We start from the raw sequence: 18,881 nt of genomic DNA, 5'->3' as shown, positions 1-18,881 counted from the left end.
AACCCAACCCCACGCTGCTCACTGGTGTGTTGTTGCCAAGCACAAGCCCCAGCTGGCAACTGTGTGTGATGAGCTTTGGGGAGCCTCAGCCCACGGCACCGAGCTTCAGCCTGAGGTGCAGCCATGGTGGGGACGTGGTGGGGACACTCACCGACGTGGCAGGACGGCACGTCAATGAAGCCCTTCAAGAAGTTCCCCAGGGGGCTGTTTTCTGATGACTGCAAGAGAGAGAAGGGAGAAGGGGTGGTGGGGGAGGGATGTGTGGACAAGCCTGGTGCCCACTCCATTTGGCAGCCTCCTTCCACCCCTCTAATCACCCAAATCTGAGCAAAAGCAGAGAAAAGAGCACCCTCTTGGCTTGATTTGCTCCGTGGTTGAGCATTCCCTGGCCTCTAGATAAGGGCCTGGGTTAGCACGGGTTTGGGAGCATCTCCCAGCCTCTGGGTAAGGGTCTGGGTTGGAGAAGGACCACTGGAATCCCCAGCCTCTGGATAAGGATCCAGACTGGCACCAGGCTGTGATCAAGGCAGGTGGGCTCAGGCTGAGGTACATGTGTGGGGATGTCCAGCAGAACAGGGCCTGGGGGGGTTGGTGCCAGGGGCTGAACAGGAGCCAGCAGCGTGCCCAGGGGGGGCAAGAAGGCCAGGGGCAGCCTGGCTGGGCTCAGCAGTGGGGTGGCAGCAGCCCCAGGGCAGGGATTGTCCCCTGTGCTGGGCCCTGGGGAGGCTGCAGCTCCAGGGCTGTGCTCAGTGCTGGGCCCCTCACTCCCTGCCACAGGGACACTGAGGGGCTGCAGCTCCAGGGCTGTGCTCAGGGCTGGGCCCCTCACTCCCTGCCACAGGGACACTGAGGGGCTGCAGCTCCAGGGCTGTGCTCAGTGCTGGGCCCCTCACTCCCTGCCACAGGGACACTGAGGGGCTGCAGCTCCAGGGCTGTGCTCAGTGCTGGGCCCCTCACTCCCTGCCACAGGGACACTGAGGGGCTGCAGCATGGCCAGAGCTGGGGAAGGGGCTGCAGCACAAGTGCTGTGAGGAGCAGCTGAGGGAATGGGGGTGTTGAGCCTGGAGAAGAGGAGCCTGAGGGCACACAGGAGCTCTCTGCAGCTCCCTCACAGGAGGCTGTGGTGAGCTGGGGGTTAATCTCTTCTCTTCAGTAGCGAATGACAGGGCAAGAGGAAAGGGGCTCAGGGTGCCCCAGGGGAGGCTGAGGTTGGGGCTGAGGCAGAACTGTTTCCCTGGGAGGGGTGTCAGCCCCTGTGCCAGGCTGCCCAGGGAGCTGGGGCAGTGCCCAGCCCTGGAGGGCTCCCAGAGCCGTGGTACTTTGCTGCTGAGGCTCAGTGGTGGCCGTGGCTCTGTGAGGTCAGGGCTGTGCCTCCAAAGCGACTGTGTGATGCTTGGTGACACTCACGGCCTCATCCTGCTCCTGTGCTTGGGTGCTGACGATCTCCTCCACGTAGTTGGCCGGGAACCAGAGCTGCTTCTTGCCCCCGTAGTCCCCTCGCCACCTGCAAGGGGTGAGAGGCTCAAGGCAAGCGGGTCAGTGTGTGGGGGACGGGGCAGCTCACGCTGCACGCGGTGCCGGGGCGCGGGGCCACAAGGGAGTTGAAGGAAGGGGGGAAGGGGACAGAAAAGGAGGCAGTTAAAACCCACAGCAGGATGACCCTTCCAAGCTGCCACCCACGGCCACGGGCACCCTGGGGCGCCACCCTGCTGCCCTCACCAGCCGCCGTCCTGCTTGTCCACGTTGTGGATGATGGCCTGCTTGCAGAAGGACAGCTCGTCCTCGCGCTGCGCTTTGTAGTCATACAGAGCCTTCACCGTGCACTGGGCAGCCAGGGCAGAGGGACACGTGTCAGCACCCCTCTGCACAGGGACCCCCATGGGCTGCACGTCCCACACAGCCCCAACGGTGAAGCCTGAGGGGTCCTGAGGATCTCACACGCCAAATGATGCTCTCAGATTGCGCAGGGGTGAGAGGGGGAAGGAGGGTACAGGACTCTGTGGTCTCTGCCCTCCAGTAACAAGTGACAGGACAAGAGGAAACAGCCTCAAGTTGCCCCAGGGGGAGGCTGAGGCTGGAGCTGAGGCAGAACTGTTTCCCTGAGAGGGGTGTGAGCCCCTGTGCCAGGCTGCCCAGGGAGCTGGGGGAGTGCCCAGCCCTGGAGGGATCCCAGAGCCATGGGGTGCTGAGGGCTGTGGCTCAGTGGTGGCTGTGGCACTGTGAGGGGAGGGCTGGGACTTGATGGCCTTAAAGGTCTTTTCCAAGCAAAATGATTCAGTGATTCTTTGGCCATCACGTTCAGTGCAAAGATGGTCACCTTCTCTGAGATCTCCAATGGCTTCTCCTGGTGCACTGAAGGGCTTAATTCCCTAATATGACCACACTCCCTGGGAAAAAAGTCCTTTGGGTTAAGCTTTCCACTATCTGGTCTTAGCCTGAGAGCTGCTCTGCTGCAAAGGCACAGCAGGGATGGACCATGGGACTGTAGGATCACAGGGAAGGAACTCTGGGGCTCCAGTCCAGCCCCTTCCAAGGTCACCTGAGACCTACCTGGTCTCCAAAACCTCTGAGGATGGAGATTGGGTCAGCTCTGAGGCCAGCCCAGTTCCAAAAACTTCCAAAGGTAGAGACTAGGTCAGCCCCAAGATCAGTGTGGTCCCCAAATCTTCTGAGGATAGAGACTGCACCACCTGGGAACTGACCCTAAACCTGCTCTTTCAGGGACCCAAGGGGATTGCCTTGCTGTTGGGGCAAACTTGTGCCAGGCCCTTGCTCCTGACCAGGCTCTCTCCAGACTTTACCTCCCCACCACACTGTGACAATACTGTCACTGGTGCTTGGACTGCCCCAAGTGATGGTGATGTGGGAAGGGTCCAGCTCCAGTATCACTTAAGGGTCAGCAAAACACTTCTCAGGTCAGTGGTGGGAGATGCTGTGGGTTAGAGGAGGCTCACCCAGGAGCCCCAGCACTACAGTCACCATGTCCCACCACCTTCCACCTTCCAAAGACACCAGCTTGGCTCCTTACCCTGGCCATTGGCATCTTGTTGGCCTCCACGTAGAAGTGGGGGGTCCGCACCTCATACAGGGCTCCATAGTCCAGCTCCTGCAAGGAGAGATGGGGTCAAGAGGCTGCTGGAGGCTACAAGGGGATGTGGTGGGAGCTGAGCTGCCACATGTGATCAAGCAGAGTTAGAGAGGGACCTAAGATCCTATCACCAAGGGAAGGGAATCACAGGAGAGCTGTGACCATGGGCAACGAGCTCGGACTGTTCCGCTTGGACTTCAACCAAGAGGCTGGAGGAGACCTTCCCGCTGTGGTGCAGCTGCAGCCCCCTCCCCACCATCCCCACTGCTGGGAGCACTCACAGTGGTGCCCATCTTCTCCAGGGTCTCCTCGTTGATGGGGTAGCGCAGCTTCATCTTGCGGTACAGCGGGTGCTTCTCGTAGTAGCTGATGAGGTCCACGAGGCTCTCGAACTCGGCCGAGCTGCCCAGCATGAAGAGCCGCCCCTCCTGCTGGATCCGGCAGTGCTTGATCTTCCCCTCTGCCCTGGGGCCAAGAGATCCAAGGGGAGGGATGTGAAGGCTGGCCAGACCCTGGCTCTATGAAGGGATGGGATGCTACTGCTGTGACCACGCTGAGGGCTGCAGCTACATGGTCGCCCCTCGTGACATTGACACGTGTCCCACTGTGTCACTGTGCTGACCCAGAGCACAGCATGGTGGGGGTTGGAAGGGAGCTGCAGAGCTGCTGCAGCCCCAGCCCCTGCTCCAGCAGCTGCCCCTGGCTCAGGGGGCACAGCAACGTGTCCAGCTGGGGTTGGAAACCTCCCGAGCAGGAGCCTCCACACCCTCCCTGGGCAGCCTGGGCCAGGGCTCCCTCCCCTCAGCACCAAAGCACTTGCTCCTTGGGCCAGGGGCACTGCCTGTGTGCCAGTTTATGTCTCTTACCCCTTGTCCTACCACTGGCCACCACACAGCAAACACTGGCCCCAGCCTCTGGCCACCCACCCTGTAGGGACTGAGCAGCATTAATGAGACCCCCTGAGCTCAGGCTTCTCTTCTCCAGGCTGAGCAGCCCCAGGGCTGCAGCCTTTGCTCCTCACACACATGTCCCAGCCCCTCAGCACCTTGGCAGCCCTGCACTGGCCTCTCTGCAGCACTTCCCTGTCTCTGCTGAGCTGGGCAGCCCAGCACTGGCCACAGGACTCCAGCTGAGCCTCAGCAGCTATGGCAGAGCAGAGGGGCAGCACAACCTCCCTGGCCCTGCTGCCCACACTCTCCTCAATGCTCCCAGGCTGCCATTGGCTTCTTGCCCACGTTGCTGCTCACGGGGAGCTGCTGCCCCCCAGCACTGCCAGGTCCCTCTCCTGGAGCTGCTCCCCAGCAGGTCCCCCCAGCCTGTGCTGGTGCTGGGCTGGTTCCTCCCCAGGGCAGGACTCTCCCTGCCCCTCAGCAGCTTCCTCTGTGCCCAGCTCTCAGCCTGCCCAGCTCTCCCTGCCTGGCAGCTCAGTCTCTGGTGCATCAGCCCCTGCTCCCAGTTTGGTCCCTCCGTCCCTTCTTGCCACCCAACACGAAATCCCCCAGGGCCTGAGCGGGTCTGGAGCTCGCCTGACAAGCAGAGCAGAGCATGAGGGGGGTGTGTGTGTGCCAGGGAGGCCTCACTCACCGGAAGGAGATGGCGTAGGAGCTGGGCTCGCTGCGCTTGCGCACCAGGAAGGCTCCGTCCCGCGGCACCCGCATCAGCATGTGCTCAGCCTGCAGCCGCGTCAGGCTGGCGTGGTACCACCTGCGCGGGCACAGCGCGGCTCAGCCCTGCAGCCCCTCCCCAGCACGTCCCCGGCTGGAGGAGCCGGAGGAGCTGGAGGGACCCAAGGGACGGGGGGTGATGCTCACTCTTTGCTCTCGTGGGCGTTGGGCTGGGGGACGGGGTCGGTGAGGCGCATCTCGAACTCGTTGCAGCGCAGCGGCACCTCGCGGTAGTGGCAGATGAGGCTGTAGAGGCTGTCGAACACCAGGTTGTCTGTCAGGTAGAACTTGGTGGCTCCAGCCTCCTGCCGGGAGTGGATGCGGCAGTGCTGCACACGGCTGGACCTCCTGGGAGCGGTGGGAGAAACGCAGTGGGGACTCAACTCACCGTTTCGGTTGGGAAAGACCTTTGACATCATCAGGCCCAGCTGGTAAACCCAGCACAGCCACAGCCACCACTGAGCCCTCAGCAGCTCAGCCCCACGGCTCTGGGGTCCCTCCAGGGCTGGGCACTCCCCCAGCTCCCTGGGCAGCCTGGCACAGGGGCTGACACCCCTCTCAGGGAAACAGTTCTGCCTCAGCTCCAGCCTCAGCCTCCCCTGGGGCAGCCTGAGCCCCTTTCCTCTTGTCTATCATTAATTACTTGAGAGATGAGACTGACCTTCACCTCACTACAACCTCCTGTCAGGGAGCTGTAGAGAGTTATCACAGAATCACAGTATGTGGGGGGTGTACAGGGACCCCCAGAGCTGCTGCAGCCCCAGCCCCTGCTCCAGCAGCTGCCCCTGGCTCAGGGGGCACAGCAACGTGTCCAGCTGGGGTTGGAAACCTCCTGAGCAGGAGTCTCCACACCCTCCCTGGGCAGCCTGGGCCAGGGCTCCCTCCCCTCAGCACCAAAGGAGTTTTTTCCTCATGTTTAAGTGGAACTTGTTGTGTTCCAGCTTTTGTCCTTTACCCTTGATCCTGTCACTGGAGAAAAAAGTGCTGCCCCATCCCCTCCACAAACACCTTTTAAATCCTCATGTTAATGAGATCTCCCATCAGCCTTCTCCAGGATAAACAGTCCCAGGTCCTGCAGCCTTTCCTCACAGGACAGATGTTCCACTCATGCCTCCCCTCAGCCTCCTCTCCTCCAGACTAAACAGCTTCTCACAAGACTTGCTCTCCAGACCCTCCACCAGCCACATCCCCACCACCCCTCACTCAGGGACGTGCGTGCCGCACAAAAAGCTGCCATTTCAGCCCCCCAGAACAGGCTGATGGGCCAACCCCCAGTTGGACACCCAAACCAAGAGAGGGGCAGGTGTGATCCTGCCTCCTCCCTCGGGCTCCTACCAGAAGGAGAGGGTGTAGTCTCCCACGAAGGTCTCGCTCTCGCGCACCAGGAAGGTGCCGTCCTTGCCGCCCGTCTCCGTGCAGTACTCGTGCAGCAGCTTCTCGGCGATCTGCCGCCCGTCACGCCCGCCCCCCAGCTTCCCATGGAACCACTTCTCCGTGAAGTGCAGCTCGTTGTTGTTGAACTCCTGCAAGGTCACCCCAAAACAGTTGCTCACAGCATGGTGGGGGGTGTGCTGGGACCCCCAGAGCTGCCCCAGCCCCTGCTCCAGCAGCTTCCCCTGGCTCAGGGGGCACAGCAACGTGTCCAGCTGGGGTTGGAAACCTCCTGAGCAGGAGCCTCCACACCCTCCCTGGGCAGCCTGGGCCAGGGCTCCCTCCCCTCAGCACCAAAGCACTTGCTCCTTGGGTTTAAGTGGAACATTTTGCATTCCAGTTTATGTCCATCACCCCTTGTCCTGGCACTGGATGCTACAGAAGAAAGTGCTGCCCCATCCCCTTGAGAAACTCCTTATAACCACTTGTGTTAACAAGGTCCCAGGTCCTGCAGCCTTTCCTCACAAGCCACTCTCTCAACAGAGTCCTCCCTAAGTCCCCTTGCTCTGTGCACACATCCTGGCCCTCCCTCACCTCCTTCTGCTCCACCTCCTCTTCGTCCTCGTTGAACTGGTAGCGGGATGTCTCCTCTGAGTAGTAGATCTTGTTGCTCGTCAGGACGAAGTAATGGGGGCTCCAGGTCTGGGAGGGAGGAAGAGAATCAGCAGGGTGGGAGGGATGACGGAATGGGGAGAGGTGGCTTGGTTTCTGTCCTTCCTGTCCTCTCCCCTCTAGGAGAGCCCATGTCCCATGCCCAACCCTGTTGTTCATCCCTGTCTCACAAGACCCCGCTGAACCCCTGGCAGGGAGACCCTTACGTGGTCAATGGGATCTTCAAGGTAGAGGATGCCATTCTTGATGGAGTTGCTGATATCATTTTCTGAGTAACTGGCAGTGGACACCTCCTCATACAGGTTCCCTTCGACCAGCTTCTTGTGCTGAGGACAACCCAGAGAGGAGAGTTCAGTGGTAGCCATCACACCGAGCTCCCAACCCTTTGCTTCCTGCAGGTCTCTTTCCACCACCCCCTCTTCCCCTTGACTGTGTCTTCACTAGAACATCAGAGAGATGTCCTGCTTGTGCACAGAGGGGTATCACTCTTGAGCCCCAAGCTTTGGGAGGATCACCATCCCTCCCAGCTCAACACGTTCCTCCTGCAAAGAGGGGCTTTGGGGTCGTGCCCTATACACACCTTGATTAGGATCTTCTTCTTGAGCTGGGTGGGTGAAGGCAACTCATCAGCATTGATGTCCACTGGCTTGGTGAGCAGCATATCCCCAAAGACCTTCTTGAAGTGGGAGGCCATGTTCCTCTGCTGGACGATGCTGCAGTGGTCCTCGATGGACAGGATGATGGGGAACCTGAAGGAAGCAGGTGGGAATGGTGGCATCAGACCAAGGTGATGGAGAGGTTCCCTGCCCAGCCCACAACTGGGGTGTTGTTATGGGGTTGGGACTTACTCAGAGGTGACAAATGCATGCTCCTTGATGGTGTGCAGCACATCCAGGAACTTGATCTTGGAGGTGAGCGTGTGGCCATGGTAGATGATGGGAAGATCATCGGGGCCATCCCAGCAGTCCACTGAATGGAGAGACACCTCGATTAACACATGCTGAGCACCTCTGAGCCCCTAAATGATGTGGAAGAGTCCTGCACCAGTGGCCTGTGTGTGTGTGATGCCAGGGGAAGGGGCTCAGCATCTGTGCCGTGGGGACTCACGCTCGATGCAGCGGCAGCCCATGCGCAGGCAGCGGGCGTACGCCTCCAGGGAGGACTCGCTGGAGAACTGGTCCCCTGTCAGGTACCTGCAGGGGAGAAAAAGGGACCATCAGAAGCCAGGGTTGGCCTGGTTGGGGTGATGGGACGCTCACGGAGGTCCCAGAGGAGAACCCACCCTTGCCCTTACGTGTTGTGGGAGGAGGAGATCCAGTACTGGGACAGGGGGTGGTTCATCTCCTCAGGCACCACGCGCTCGTACTTGGCATCCATCACCATGTTCTCCTTGGAGAAGAGGTACGTGAGGAACTGGCAGAGGGAGAAACAGACAAGTCAGAACCTGACAGGGTTGTGAAGACACCCCTGGGTGGGTGCTGCGTGGGGACACCCACCTCATCCAGCTGGAAGGAGGGATCTGCTGCCTCGCTGGAGCCTTCCTTGAGGTAGGTGCACATGTAGTCCCGCACCATGCCCACGTCGCTGGCCCAGGGCTCCTGGGGGTACAAATATCATCATCACTATGGGGTTAGGGCATCCCATGGGGGTCCCCTAAGGTGAGAGGGATGCTGTGGGGGTCTAAAAGTACACCCACCTTCTGGTCATGCAGCAGGAACTTCTGGAAGTCGTAGAGGGACACTTGGCACAGCTCGGGGCGGTCCACGTTCCTGGGACATGGAGTGGCCACAGTGAGGGCCAGGAGCAGGAGCTGGGGTAGACCCCATGGGAGACACAGGCCACCAGTGTCCACTTGCAGCTCAGCCTCCCTCCAGCCCCTACTCCTGCCCCACTCCTGCCTGCTGTGGCAGGGGCATGGGGAAAGCACAAGGTGTGAGGGGACCTTGAGCTGTTGAGTGCTGCTGAACACTCCCAGTGTCACCCTGTGGTGACATACCACAGTGGGAGAGGTGGGCATCCAGCCAAGTGCTGCCTGAGGAGCCAGGGAGGAGAGCAGGGCCACATGTCCCTACATCCCTGGCAGCCATCCCCACTCACATCCCTGCTCCCACACCTCGCCACATCCTTGCTCCTGTCTCCCAACATCCAGTCCCACTCAAATCCCTGCACCCAGCCTCACTCTCATCCTGCTTTTAGCCCTGTTCCATTCCCTCTCTCATCCCCACTCCCATCTCTGTTCATCCCTGTTCCCATCCTCACATCCCTGCTCCCATCTCTGCTCCCATTCCTACTCTCCTGCTCCTATTCCCTCTCCCATCCCTGTGCTACCCCCACTCACATGCCTGCTCCCATCTCCACTCCTGTCTCTGATGATCCCTGTTCCAGTCCCTCTCCCATCCCTGCACATCCCCACTCCCATCCCCTCTCCTATCCTCTCTCCCATCCCCACTCCCTTTCCCTTTCCCATCCCCACTCCCATCCCCTCTCCTATCCTCTCTCCCATCCCCACTCCCTTTCCCTTTGCCATCCCCATTCCCATCCCCACTGCTGTCCTCTCTCCCATCCCCACTCCTGTCCCCTCTCCCCCTGCAGCCCCATCCCCTGCTCTGCCCTGGCCCCGGGAGCCTGGTTGTGCGGGGAGCTGCCGGCTTCTCACCGCAGAGGGAAGGAGAGCTCCAGCTGCTCGATGACCTGCAAGGCAAAGGAAGGCAGCAGCCTCAGCTGGTGGGAGACATCCTGCATGGGGCTGGGGATGCTGGGGAGGAGGACAAAGCCTGGCTCTTACCGACTTCTGTGCATCAAACATCAGGTTTTTGTAGAACTGGATGAAGTGGGAGAAAGTCATTTCATTCCTGGCTTCCACCTCCTGCGGGAGACACTGCATGAGAGTGACACCAGGGCTGGCTGCAGCCTGGCTGCGGGGGCTCAGGGACCCTCTCCCTGCGTAGCTGAGGTGCTCAGGGGGTCCTTACCACGAGTTTGTCCCTCAGGAACCTCATGTTGGGGACGCGGTAGTTGACCTGGGGCAGCATGGCCTTCAGATCCTTCACCGTGATGCTGCGGGAGGGCAAAGCGGCATCAGGGGCACTGCCCACACCCCAGAGGATGGGCAGCCCCTGGATGCCTCTCAGCTCCTGACATCCAGGGCCCCAAGCCCCAGAGCCAGCGTGGTCTGTGGTGTGGGGTTCCCACCCCCACGATGGCACAGGGCCCCTCATTACAAGGGGTCTGGCACGAGCGTGAGCGGGGGGCAGGGAGAGGGAGTGCATACAAGAACCAGTCAGGCACCCCAAACCACGATGCCCTTCCCCATAAACATTTAAGCCCAAATTCATGTGGTTTGAGGGTTTTTTTCCTGTCATGGGGAGATGTTTATGGGCTGCATTAACGGCCCAGCCCCTCCTGGCACTGAAATGCAGCAGCAGGCACAGGGACGTGGGAGTCCCCACAGTACTTAGAGCGGTGAGGAAAGGTTTGGTGCCCTTTGAGCACCCCAAACAACCTGGCACTAACCTGCCCCACAAACCTGACCCCTCAGCACAACTGAGGTACAACTGGAGGGGATACAGCCTCGTCCAACTGAAGCCACCATCCATTTCCAGGCTCACCTGCCTTCCCGTGACCGATCCATCCCATCAAACTGCTTCCTCAGCCACCTGAGAGAGAAGAGACGGACTCACAGTGCTCAGTCCCATCCTGACCCAACCCTGGGCTGGGCAGTTTCGTCCCCCAGACTCCCAGATGGGGACTGGGACCCCACCTCTCGATCTGCAGCGGGGTCTGGGCTTTCTGGGTGTCTGCCACCAGCCAGTTGAGACCCGTTATCCACAGGTTGATGTCCTCCTCACAGAAAGCTGCGGGAGGAAGAGGAGGCTGCTGAGGTGGCGGGGAGGAAGGGGAAGGGTTGAGAGGCTGGGGTGGGACGCTGAGGTGTGTGAGGGGAGCGGGGAGGGCAGCCCACGCACCGGCCACGCTGAGGGTCCGCAGCCTGAAGTCCATCCCGTAGAGGATGATGAAGCACATGGTGCAGTCGAGCTTACGGGCGTCCTCGGGGTAGCGCTCGAAGTCCCGCGAGTTCTTCCCCAGCCGTATCTCCTTGATCTCCCGGATGTCAACTGTGGGGAATGAGGGACAAGGGGCTTGACACTCAAACAGGGGCTTGGGGAGGCTGCAGGAGCTGGGAGTAGGAGGCCACTAGAGAGCTCTGTCCCCTTGGCACTGCCCACTGGGGTGTGATTGGCGTCATGGCTGCTGTGGCCAAGATGTGTCCCCGCACTGTGGGTATGGCACGGCCTGGAGAGCATCAGGATGGAGCATCCCTGTGGTGTGGCCCCGTTGGTGCAGGATGGCATCGTAGGTGCCGTGGCCATGTGCTCTCAGGGGATCCACGACCCCAGGATGGAGTGTCCCTGCAGTGTTGCCTCCAGCTGTGTGGTGGCACACCACTGTGTGTCCCCCCCAGGGACTTAGAATCATAGGATGGTGGGGTTGGAAGGGACCTTCAGAGCTCATCCAGTGCAACCCCCCTGCAGAAGCAGCTGCCACCTAGAGCAGCTCACACAGGAACGTGGCCAGCTGGGGCTTGAAGCCCTCCAAGGAAGGAGCCTCCACACCCTCCCTGGGCAGCCTGGGCCAGGGCTCCCTCACTCAAACACTCCAACACTTTCTCCTGATGTTTCAATGGAACTGGTTGTGTTCCAGCTTCAGCCCATCACCCCTTGTCCTGTTGCTGGATCCCACAGAACAAAGTGCTGCCCCAACCTCCTGACACCCACCAGGGAGATATTTGTCACTATCCATGAGCTCCCCCTGAGCTCAGGCTCCTCTTCTCCAGACTGAACAGCCCCAGGTGCCACAGCCTTTCCTCACAAGGAAGATGCTCCAGTGCCCTCAGCACCTTGGCAGCCCTGCACTGGCCTCTCTGCAGCACTTCCCTGTCTCTGCTGAGCTGGGCAGCCCAGCACTGGCCACAGGACTCCAGCTGAGCCTCAGCAGCTCTGGCAGAGCAGAGGGGCAGCACAACCTCCCTGGCCCTGCTGCCCACACTCTCCTCAATGCCCCCAGGCTGCCACTGGCTTCTTGCCCACGAGCCCACGTTGCTGCTCATGGGCAGTTGATTCTCCCCCAGCACTGCCAGGTGTGTCTGTGCAGAGCTGCTCTCCAGCAGGTCAATCCCCAGCCTGTGCTGCTGCAGGGGGTTGTTCCTTCCCAGCTGCAGGACTCTGCCCTTGTCCTTGCTGAACCTCAGCAGGTTCCTGGTGCCCAACTCTCAAGCTACCTGTGTCCCCAGGACGTGACATCCCAACAGCGCTGCTTTCCCAGCTCTGCGGCTGCCGCGTGTCCTCCAGGCTCAGCCTCTCCCATCCCACCCAGCACATCTCCAGCCACATCTCCCCTGCACTCTCCTCCCCAGGACAGACCCTGCCCTAGGGTAGGCTGAGCTCATCTTTTAATTGAAGGCATCTGCCCAAAGGTGGCAATTTGGAGCCCTTGGGCAGCAGGGTGTTTCTTTCCTGCTGTGCTGCTCTCTCATTAGCGGCTATATAAAGCCCTGCTGGTTGGGTTGGGTTTCCGGACCACTGTCTTCCTCACCACTGCACCACCAGAGGAGATTTCCAACCCTTGCTTTTTTGCCAAGTGGACACGTCCCACTGGGAGCACAATACTATGATATTTAGTAATAATACCCAAAGCTCTTCTGGATATCACAAACATCACCCCCAGACACACACACATCCCACCCCACTCCCCGGGGGCAGCTTTGCACGCCGGGGCTGAGCTTCCAGCACCGGAAAGGCCCTTTGTAGGGCTAAGGACAGACAGAGCAGCTCACTGGGGTATTGTTCTGCCAGCAGAACAGCTCACTGGGGTATTGTCCTGCTGAGGAAACGGGTCATTTCCCGGAGAGTTTCCAGCCCGGCCGCGTTTCCGATGCGGTGCTGGGGAAGGGTGCAGGAGCTCTGCTGCCACAGCCTAACCCAAGGTGGGGAAAAAGAAAGAGTAGGGGAGAAATCAAGCTGATGAGGCAAGAAAAGAGGTGTACAAGAGTTGTTTTCTTGTTGGAAAAGCTGCAGAAAGCGCTGGAGGCTTTATGCAGCCTTTCCTTGCTAAACAGTCACAAGGCAGGGTTCAGGCTGAGGTGGATTTGAGGACAGGAGGGTTGCAGCACGGCATGAGCTCTGCTTGGACACTAGCTCTGAAGAAATGAAGCCCTGTTGCTGCCCCTGTGCAACCCCCCTGGCTCACAGCAGACCCTCTTTGGTACAAACAGGAGGATATGTGGGCGTATAAATGGGTTTATAGGTTAAAAACCAGCTGCTCATCCCCAAACCTGCCCATCAGCAGGGGTGAGAAGCCAGTGGCTACTGAGGCTCTGCCAACAGGTCCCAGTGCAGCCATTCCCCCAGCTCAATGCCTCCAGGACACGGCCTCTGGGTGCTGCCAACAATCACAGGTTCATTGAATGGTTTGGGTCAGAAGGGACTTTGAAATGTCATCTAGGCCAGATCCCCTGGCACAAGCAGGGTCATCACAGATCCCAGCATGGTGGGGGGTGTGCAGGGACCCCCAGAGCTGCTGCAGCCCAGCCCCTGCTCCAGCAGCTGCCCCTGGCTCAGGGGGCACAGCAACGTGTCCAGCTGGGGTTGGAAACCTCCTGAGCAGGAGCCTCCACACCCTCCCTGGGCAGCCTGGGCCAGGGCTCCCTCCCCTCAGCACCAAAGAACAAGCTCAAGTTGCTCAAAGTCCCGTCCAACCTGACCTTGAATGTTTCAAGGGGTGAGACATCTGCCACCTCTCTGGGTAACCTGGGCCAGTGCCTCACCACTCTCAGCACAAAAAGTTTCTACCTTCTACCCAGTCTGAATCTCCTCTTTTAGTTCAAAAGCATCACCTCTTGTCCTACTGCTCCAGCTCCTATTGCAAAGTCTCTCCTCATCTCTCTTAGAAGCATCTCCTGGAGCCTTCTCCAGGCTGAACACTCCCAACTCTCTCAGCTGTCTCACAGCAGAGGGGCTCCAGCCCTTGGGCCATCTCCATGGCCTCTGGACTCACTCCAACAGCTCCATGTCCTTCTGCTGTTGGCCCTGTGGCCAAACAGGGGTCTGATGAGAGCAAAGTAGACGGGGAGGATCCCCTCCCTCACCCTGCTGCCCACACTGCTGGGGATGCAGCCCAGGACAGGGCTGACTTTCTGGGCTGTGAGAACACAGGGCCAGCTCATGTTCAGTTTGCCACCCCCCCCAAGACCCCCAAATCCTTCTCCAGGGGGTAAAGAGCCCGTCCCTGGGAAGAGCCGGGGGGAGAGGGAGCTGCACAATGCACTGCTCAGCTTCCTGGAAACCACATCTGCAGCGGATTTGCAACCATCATGTCAGAACTATGTCTCCAAAACTCCTCCCAGCATTGTCTCAGGGGTCCTGGGTGATTAAAAACACTCTGCAAGTCGGTTCCAGCTGCGAAAATCCCCTTTTATCCCCTCTTCCTCTCTTCTAATGCACAGCCAGCCGTGTGGTGCAAAGATCTGAAATGGTGGGAAGGATGATGCACGGCCAGGTTCTGCCCAGTGGCTTTTAGAGATGCTGAGAGCCTGGGAGCTTTCTTAATGCATGAGGAGAAAAGCCAAGCAAAGTGGCTGGAGGGAATGGCCGTGCTGGGAAATCCCACTGCTGCGGTGGCACGAGGAGCCACATCCCCTCCCGTTCACCTCCCTCAGCTCTTCTTGCAGGACACGTGGCAGGTCAGACCCTCCTGTACAGGGGGTTATTGGACACCCCAGGGTGTTGGGAAGCTGATTTAAAACCTGAAAGGAGAGATTTCCCCCTGCTCCAGCACTGTCAAACCCCAGCTGGATTTCCTCCTCCCCAAACTGTCCTATTTGTAATGACTTGGTGTTAAGGAGGCTGGGGGTGTGTTCCCAATCAGGCAAACCACCCCTCCAAAACCCTCTTGGCTTTGCCAAGCTGCCTTCACCTCTATTTCCCTTAATTTCTTGCAAAGATCCCTTTTGAGGCTATTTTTTTCCCCCTGCTGGGTTTCATCCTTGCACTGGGGACTGGAGTCTGCAGAGGGTGATGAGCTGGAAACCCTCCAGGATGAGGTTACATTTGGAGGGGATGCTACAGGTGACCCCATGGCACGGACACGTGTCCATCAGCTGCTTAATCAAGTGTGTAATTAGCCTGCAGGGTGTAGGGCATTTAGGGGAGAGGCAGCATCTCTGTGCTGACCCTGCCAGCCCGTAACAGAGACATCAGGGCTGTGGGATGTCCCTGTTAATCCCTCTCCAAGCAGGGTGCCTGGTTGAAGGGGGGATTTGAAATGGCCCTGGCAGGCGTGAAGATGGGCACAGGGTGGGAGTGAGACCTCAGGGATGGATAAGAGATCCCAAAGCTTCTCTAACATCCTGGTGAGTGTGTGAGCATGGTGCAGGGCTGAACCAGGGGGTGAAGGCTGTAGAATCATAGAGCCACTTCGGATGGAAAAGACCTTTAAGATCAAAAAGACCTTTAAGATGCTCCTGGCCACCCCTGAGCCAAGGATTGCTCCCTCTCTGGGCTGGGGAAAGCAAGCAGTGGGACTGGATGACAGGGTTGTACCACTTCCAGAGGGATTTTCCTTTGTGTCCCCTCCTCCTGGATGACCTTGGAGGATGCCCACTCATTCCCATGGGGCATTTTGGGCTGTTGCACAGGAGAAGACACAATTTGAGAAACTGAGGCACGGGGCATTGTGAATCACAGAATCATTTGGGTGGGGAAAGACTCTTAAAACCATCAAGTCCAACCTCTCACCTCACCCTGCCAAGCCCACCACTAACCCATGGCCCTCAGCACCTCAGCTTTGCAAGATCTCCAGGGATGGCTTTGCCATCATCCAGGTGACAACACGCCTCAAAACTGGGTTCCTCCTCACATGGGGCTGTGAGATGAGGTGATGGTATAGCTCCACATCACCCCAACCACATGATTTCACCTGTCCCCCACCAGTTTAGGTGCCAGGGTGGTGGTTGTCCCCTTTACCTCCTTGCCAAGAGGGTAGAAAACCCTGGGGATGAAATGGCAGCAGCTTGAGCCCCAGGACAACTCCTGCTTTTATATTTCAGGGCATCCTACCATGGCCAAGCACCTCACCATGGGCAGGCATCCCATCATGGCTGGGAACCCCACAGACATGCATCCCACCATGGTAGGACATCCCACCCCAGCAGGACATCCCATCATGGCCAGGCACAGCATGGCCATACACCCCACCATGGTAGAACATCCCATGAGACCCAGACATCCCAGCACAGCAGGACATCCCACCACAGCCTGACACCCCACCATGGTAAGATGTCCCACCATGACCAGGCACCTCACAGCCAGGCACCTCACCACAGTAGGACATCCCATCACAACCAAGCAACTCACAACCAAGTCCCCCCCCATAGCAGGATATCCCACCAGATCCAGACACCCCACCATGACCAGACCCACCACAGCCACGCATTCTGCCTCAACAGGACATCCCACCACAACCAAATACTCCATAACCAGACACCTCACCATGGTAGGACATCCCACCATGACCAGGAACCCCACCACAACCAGACATCCCACCATGACCAGGAACCCCACAGGCAGACATCCCATGGCAGACACAACCAAGTATTCCATAACCAGGCACTCCACCACGGTAGGACATACCACCAGAGCCAGACACCTCACCATGGTAGGACATCCCACCATGACCAGGAATCCCACCATAGCCAGACATCCCACCATGACCAGGTACCCCACAGGCAGACATCCCACCATGACCTGGTACCCTGCCACAGCCAGACATCCCACCATGACCTGGTACCCTGCCACAGCCAGACATCCCACCATGACCAGGTACCCCACAGGCAGACATCCCACCATGACCTGGTACCCTGCCACAGCCAGACATCCCACCATGACCTGGTACCCTGCCACAGCCAGACATCCCACCATGACCAGGTACCCCACAGGCAGACATCCCACCATGACCTGGTACCCTGCCACAGCCAGACATCCCACCATGACCTGGTACCCTGCCACAGCCAGACATCCCACCATGACCAGGTACCCCACAGGCAGACATCCCACCATGACCTGGTACCCTGCCACAGCCAGACATCCCACCATGACCTGGTACCCTGCCACAGCCAGACATCCCACCATGACCAGGAACCCCACCACAGCCAGACATCCCATCACAACCAGGAACCCCACCATGGCCAGACATCCCACTATGACCAGGAACCCCACCACAGCCAGACATCCCATCACAACCAGGTACCCCACAGCCAGGCATCCCACCAGGACCTGGTACCCCACAGCCAGACGTCCCACCATGACCATGAACCCCACCACAGACAGGTACCCCATCACAACCAGGTACCCCATCACAACCAGGTACCCCATCACTGCCAGACATCCCACCATGACCATGAACCCCATCACAGCCAGACATCCCACCATGACCTGGTACCCAACAGCCAGACGTCCCACCATGACCATGAACCCCACCACAGCCAGGTACCCCATCACAACCGGGAACCCCACCACAACCAGGAACCCCACCACAGCCAGGAACCCCACCACAGCCAGGTACCCCACAGCCAGGTACCCCACCATGACCTGGTACCCCATCACAGCCAGACATCCCCCCATGACCAGGTACCCCACCACAGCCAGGTACCCCACCACAGCTACACATCCCATCACAACCAGGTACCCCACAGCCAGGCATCCCCCCATGACCAGGAACTCTATCACAGCCAGACATCCCCCCATAACCAGGAACTCTATCACAGCCAGACATCCCCCCATAACCAGGAACCCCATCACAGCCAGACATCCCCCCATAACCAGGAACCCCACCACAGCCAGACATCCCACCAGGACCTGGTACCCCACAGCCAGGCATCCCACCAGGACCAGGTACCCCACAGCCAGGCATGCCATGGCAGCCGCCACCCCCTCACAGCCGAGGACTCCGTGGCCAGCACCCCTCTGCCCTGAGCACCCCACAGCACACCCCCATCCCCCCAGAGCCCTGGCCCCGATACTCACCGTCCCCTTCCACCTTCTCGGGCGTCCGGCTCCAGATGACCTGCCGAGTCTCCAGCTTCACCTGGAAGGTCCTTCGCTCCGGCCTCTGCGACTTCTTCTGGTAGAACAAGGTGAGGACGGTCCCCATCTCCAGGCAGCGCAGGATCCTGCCCATGTCGCCCGCCTCCATGCCGCCCTCCTCCGCAAAGCCATTGACGCCGCTGAGCCTGGCCACCGACATCTTCAGAGCGCGGCCATCGCCCGCCGGAGCCGCGGGGCCGCCGCTGGCTCATGCAGGGAGAGCTCCAACCGAGGCAGCCGGGCCTCCCAGGGGCCGTTCTCCTCTTGTCCTGGCTGCGGGCTCTCGCCTGGGGCCCAGCTCCCCCGCAGCGCACCACGGCCGCGCACACAGGCTGGATGCGGCCCCGGGCTGGGCATCCAGCGGCGGCTGGGACACGCCGGGCCTCGGCGGTTCAGAGCCCCGGGGGGACAAAAACCATCCGGCCACCCTTTGTGGGTGACGTGGGGGAGGGAGGGGGAAAAAACACAGCTGTTAAAAAAACAACAACCCCCAAAAAAGAGCAAAGTCACCCCAAAACTGACGCTGGGGGGGTGATGGAGCACACCCCGGCCTCGGCTGCAACGGGAGGAGGGTGCGGGGAGGAGGAGGAGGGGTCCTGGTGGGATGAGGGCTGTGGGGTTGGGTGGGGAGAGGAGAAGGAGAGGAAGAGGAGGAGGAGGAAGAGGTGTGGGGGGGCTCCCTCCACCCCTCTCCTCCGCTCCTTAATTTGGGGCTGGTGAAATGGACGCCCAGAGGAAACTGCAATCACACATGGCCGGAAAGAGATCAGAAAGGAATCGGGGCAAAAAAAACCACCCAAGCACCAACCAGGCAGCAGGATCTTGGAGAAAGGGAAAATGTGAGCGGGGAGGGGAAAAAAACCAATCCGCGGCTGAGGGTGACATCTAGAGGAACCCAAAATAGGGACCTGGCCCTGGAAGCGGTTACCCGGGTGTGTGAGGGGGAAA

At 59.6% G+C, this 18,881-nt stretch overlaps 1 protein-coding gene across 1 annotated transcript in view; it reads right to left on the bottom strand.

Annotated features, from left to right (window-relative positions):
- The window catches only part of LOC104555802 (1-phosphatidylinositol 4,5-bisphosphate phosphodiesterase gamma-1-like), a 19,065-nt gene extending 405 nt beyond the window's left edge, over nt 1–18,660 (bottom strand). The window contains exons 1-23 of the mRNA XM_061995904.1: nt 17,874–18,660; nt 10,761–10,910; nt 10,556–10,649; nt 10,404–10,451; nt 9,768–9,852; nt 9,581–9,661; nt 9,452–9,486; nt 8,492–8,564; nt 8,292–8,393; nt 8,090–8,208; nt 7,903–7,988; nt 7,644–7,764; nt 7,376–7,544; nt 7,002–7,121; nt 6,718–6,825; nt 6,088–6,275; nt 4,900–5,100; nt 4,673–4,792; nt 3,370–3,553; nt 3,029–3,106; nt 1,720–1,823; nt 1,408–1,504; nt 61–218 (exon numbers count right to left, since the gene is read on the bottom strand). Of these exons, the coding sequence (XP_061851888.1) occupies nt 61–218; nt 1,408–1,504; nt 1,720–1,823; nt 3,029–3,106; nt 3,370–3,553; nt 4,673–4,792; nt 4,900–5,100; nt 6,088–6,275; nt 6,718–6,825; nt 7,002–7,121; nt 7,376–7,544; nt 7,644–7,764; nt 7,903–7,988; nt 8,090–8,208; nt 8,292–8,393; nt 8,492–8,564; nt 9,452–9,486; nt 9,581–9,661; nt 9,768–9,852; nt 10,404–10,451; nt 10,556–10,649; nt 10,761–10,910; nt 17,874–18,093 (2,741 nt within the window). The 5' untranslated portion in view covers nt 18,094–18,660. The remainder of the gene's footprint in view (nt 1–60; nt 219–1,407; nt 1,505–1,719; nt 1,824–3,028; nt 3,107–3,369; nt 3,554–4,672; nt 4,793–4,899; nt 5,101–6,087; nt 6,276–6,717; nt 6,826–7,001; nt 7,122–7,375; nt 7,545–7,643; nt 7,765–7,902; nt 7,989–8,089; nt 8,209–8,291; nt 8,394–8,491; nt 8,565–9,451; nt 9,487–9,580; nt 9,662–9,767; nt 9,853–10,403; nt 10,452–10,555; nt 10,650–10,760; nt 10,911–17,873) is intronic.
- Nucleotides 18,661–18,881: the final 221 nt, after the last annotated feature.

The sequence above is a fragment of the Colius striatus genome, chromosome 4 (genome assembly GCF_028858725.1).
Source record: "Colius striatus isolate bColStr4 chromosome 4, bColStr4.1.hap1, whole genome shotgun sequence".
NCBI lineage: Eukaryota > Metazoa > Chordata > Aves > Coliiformes > Coliidae > Colius > Colius striatus.
The sequence above is the reverse complement of the archived record's forward strand: the minus strand, read 5'-3'. Positions and strand labels throughout refer to the sequence as shown.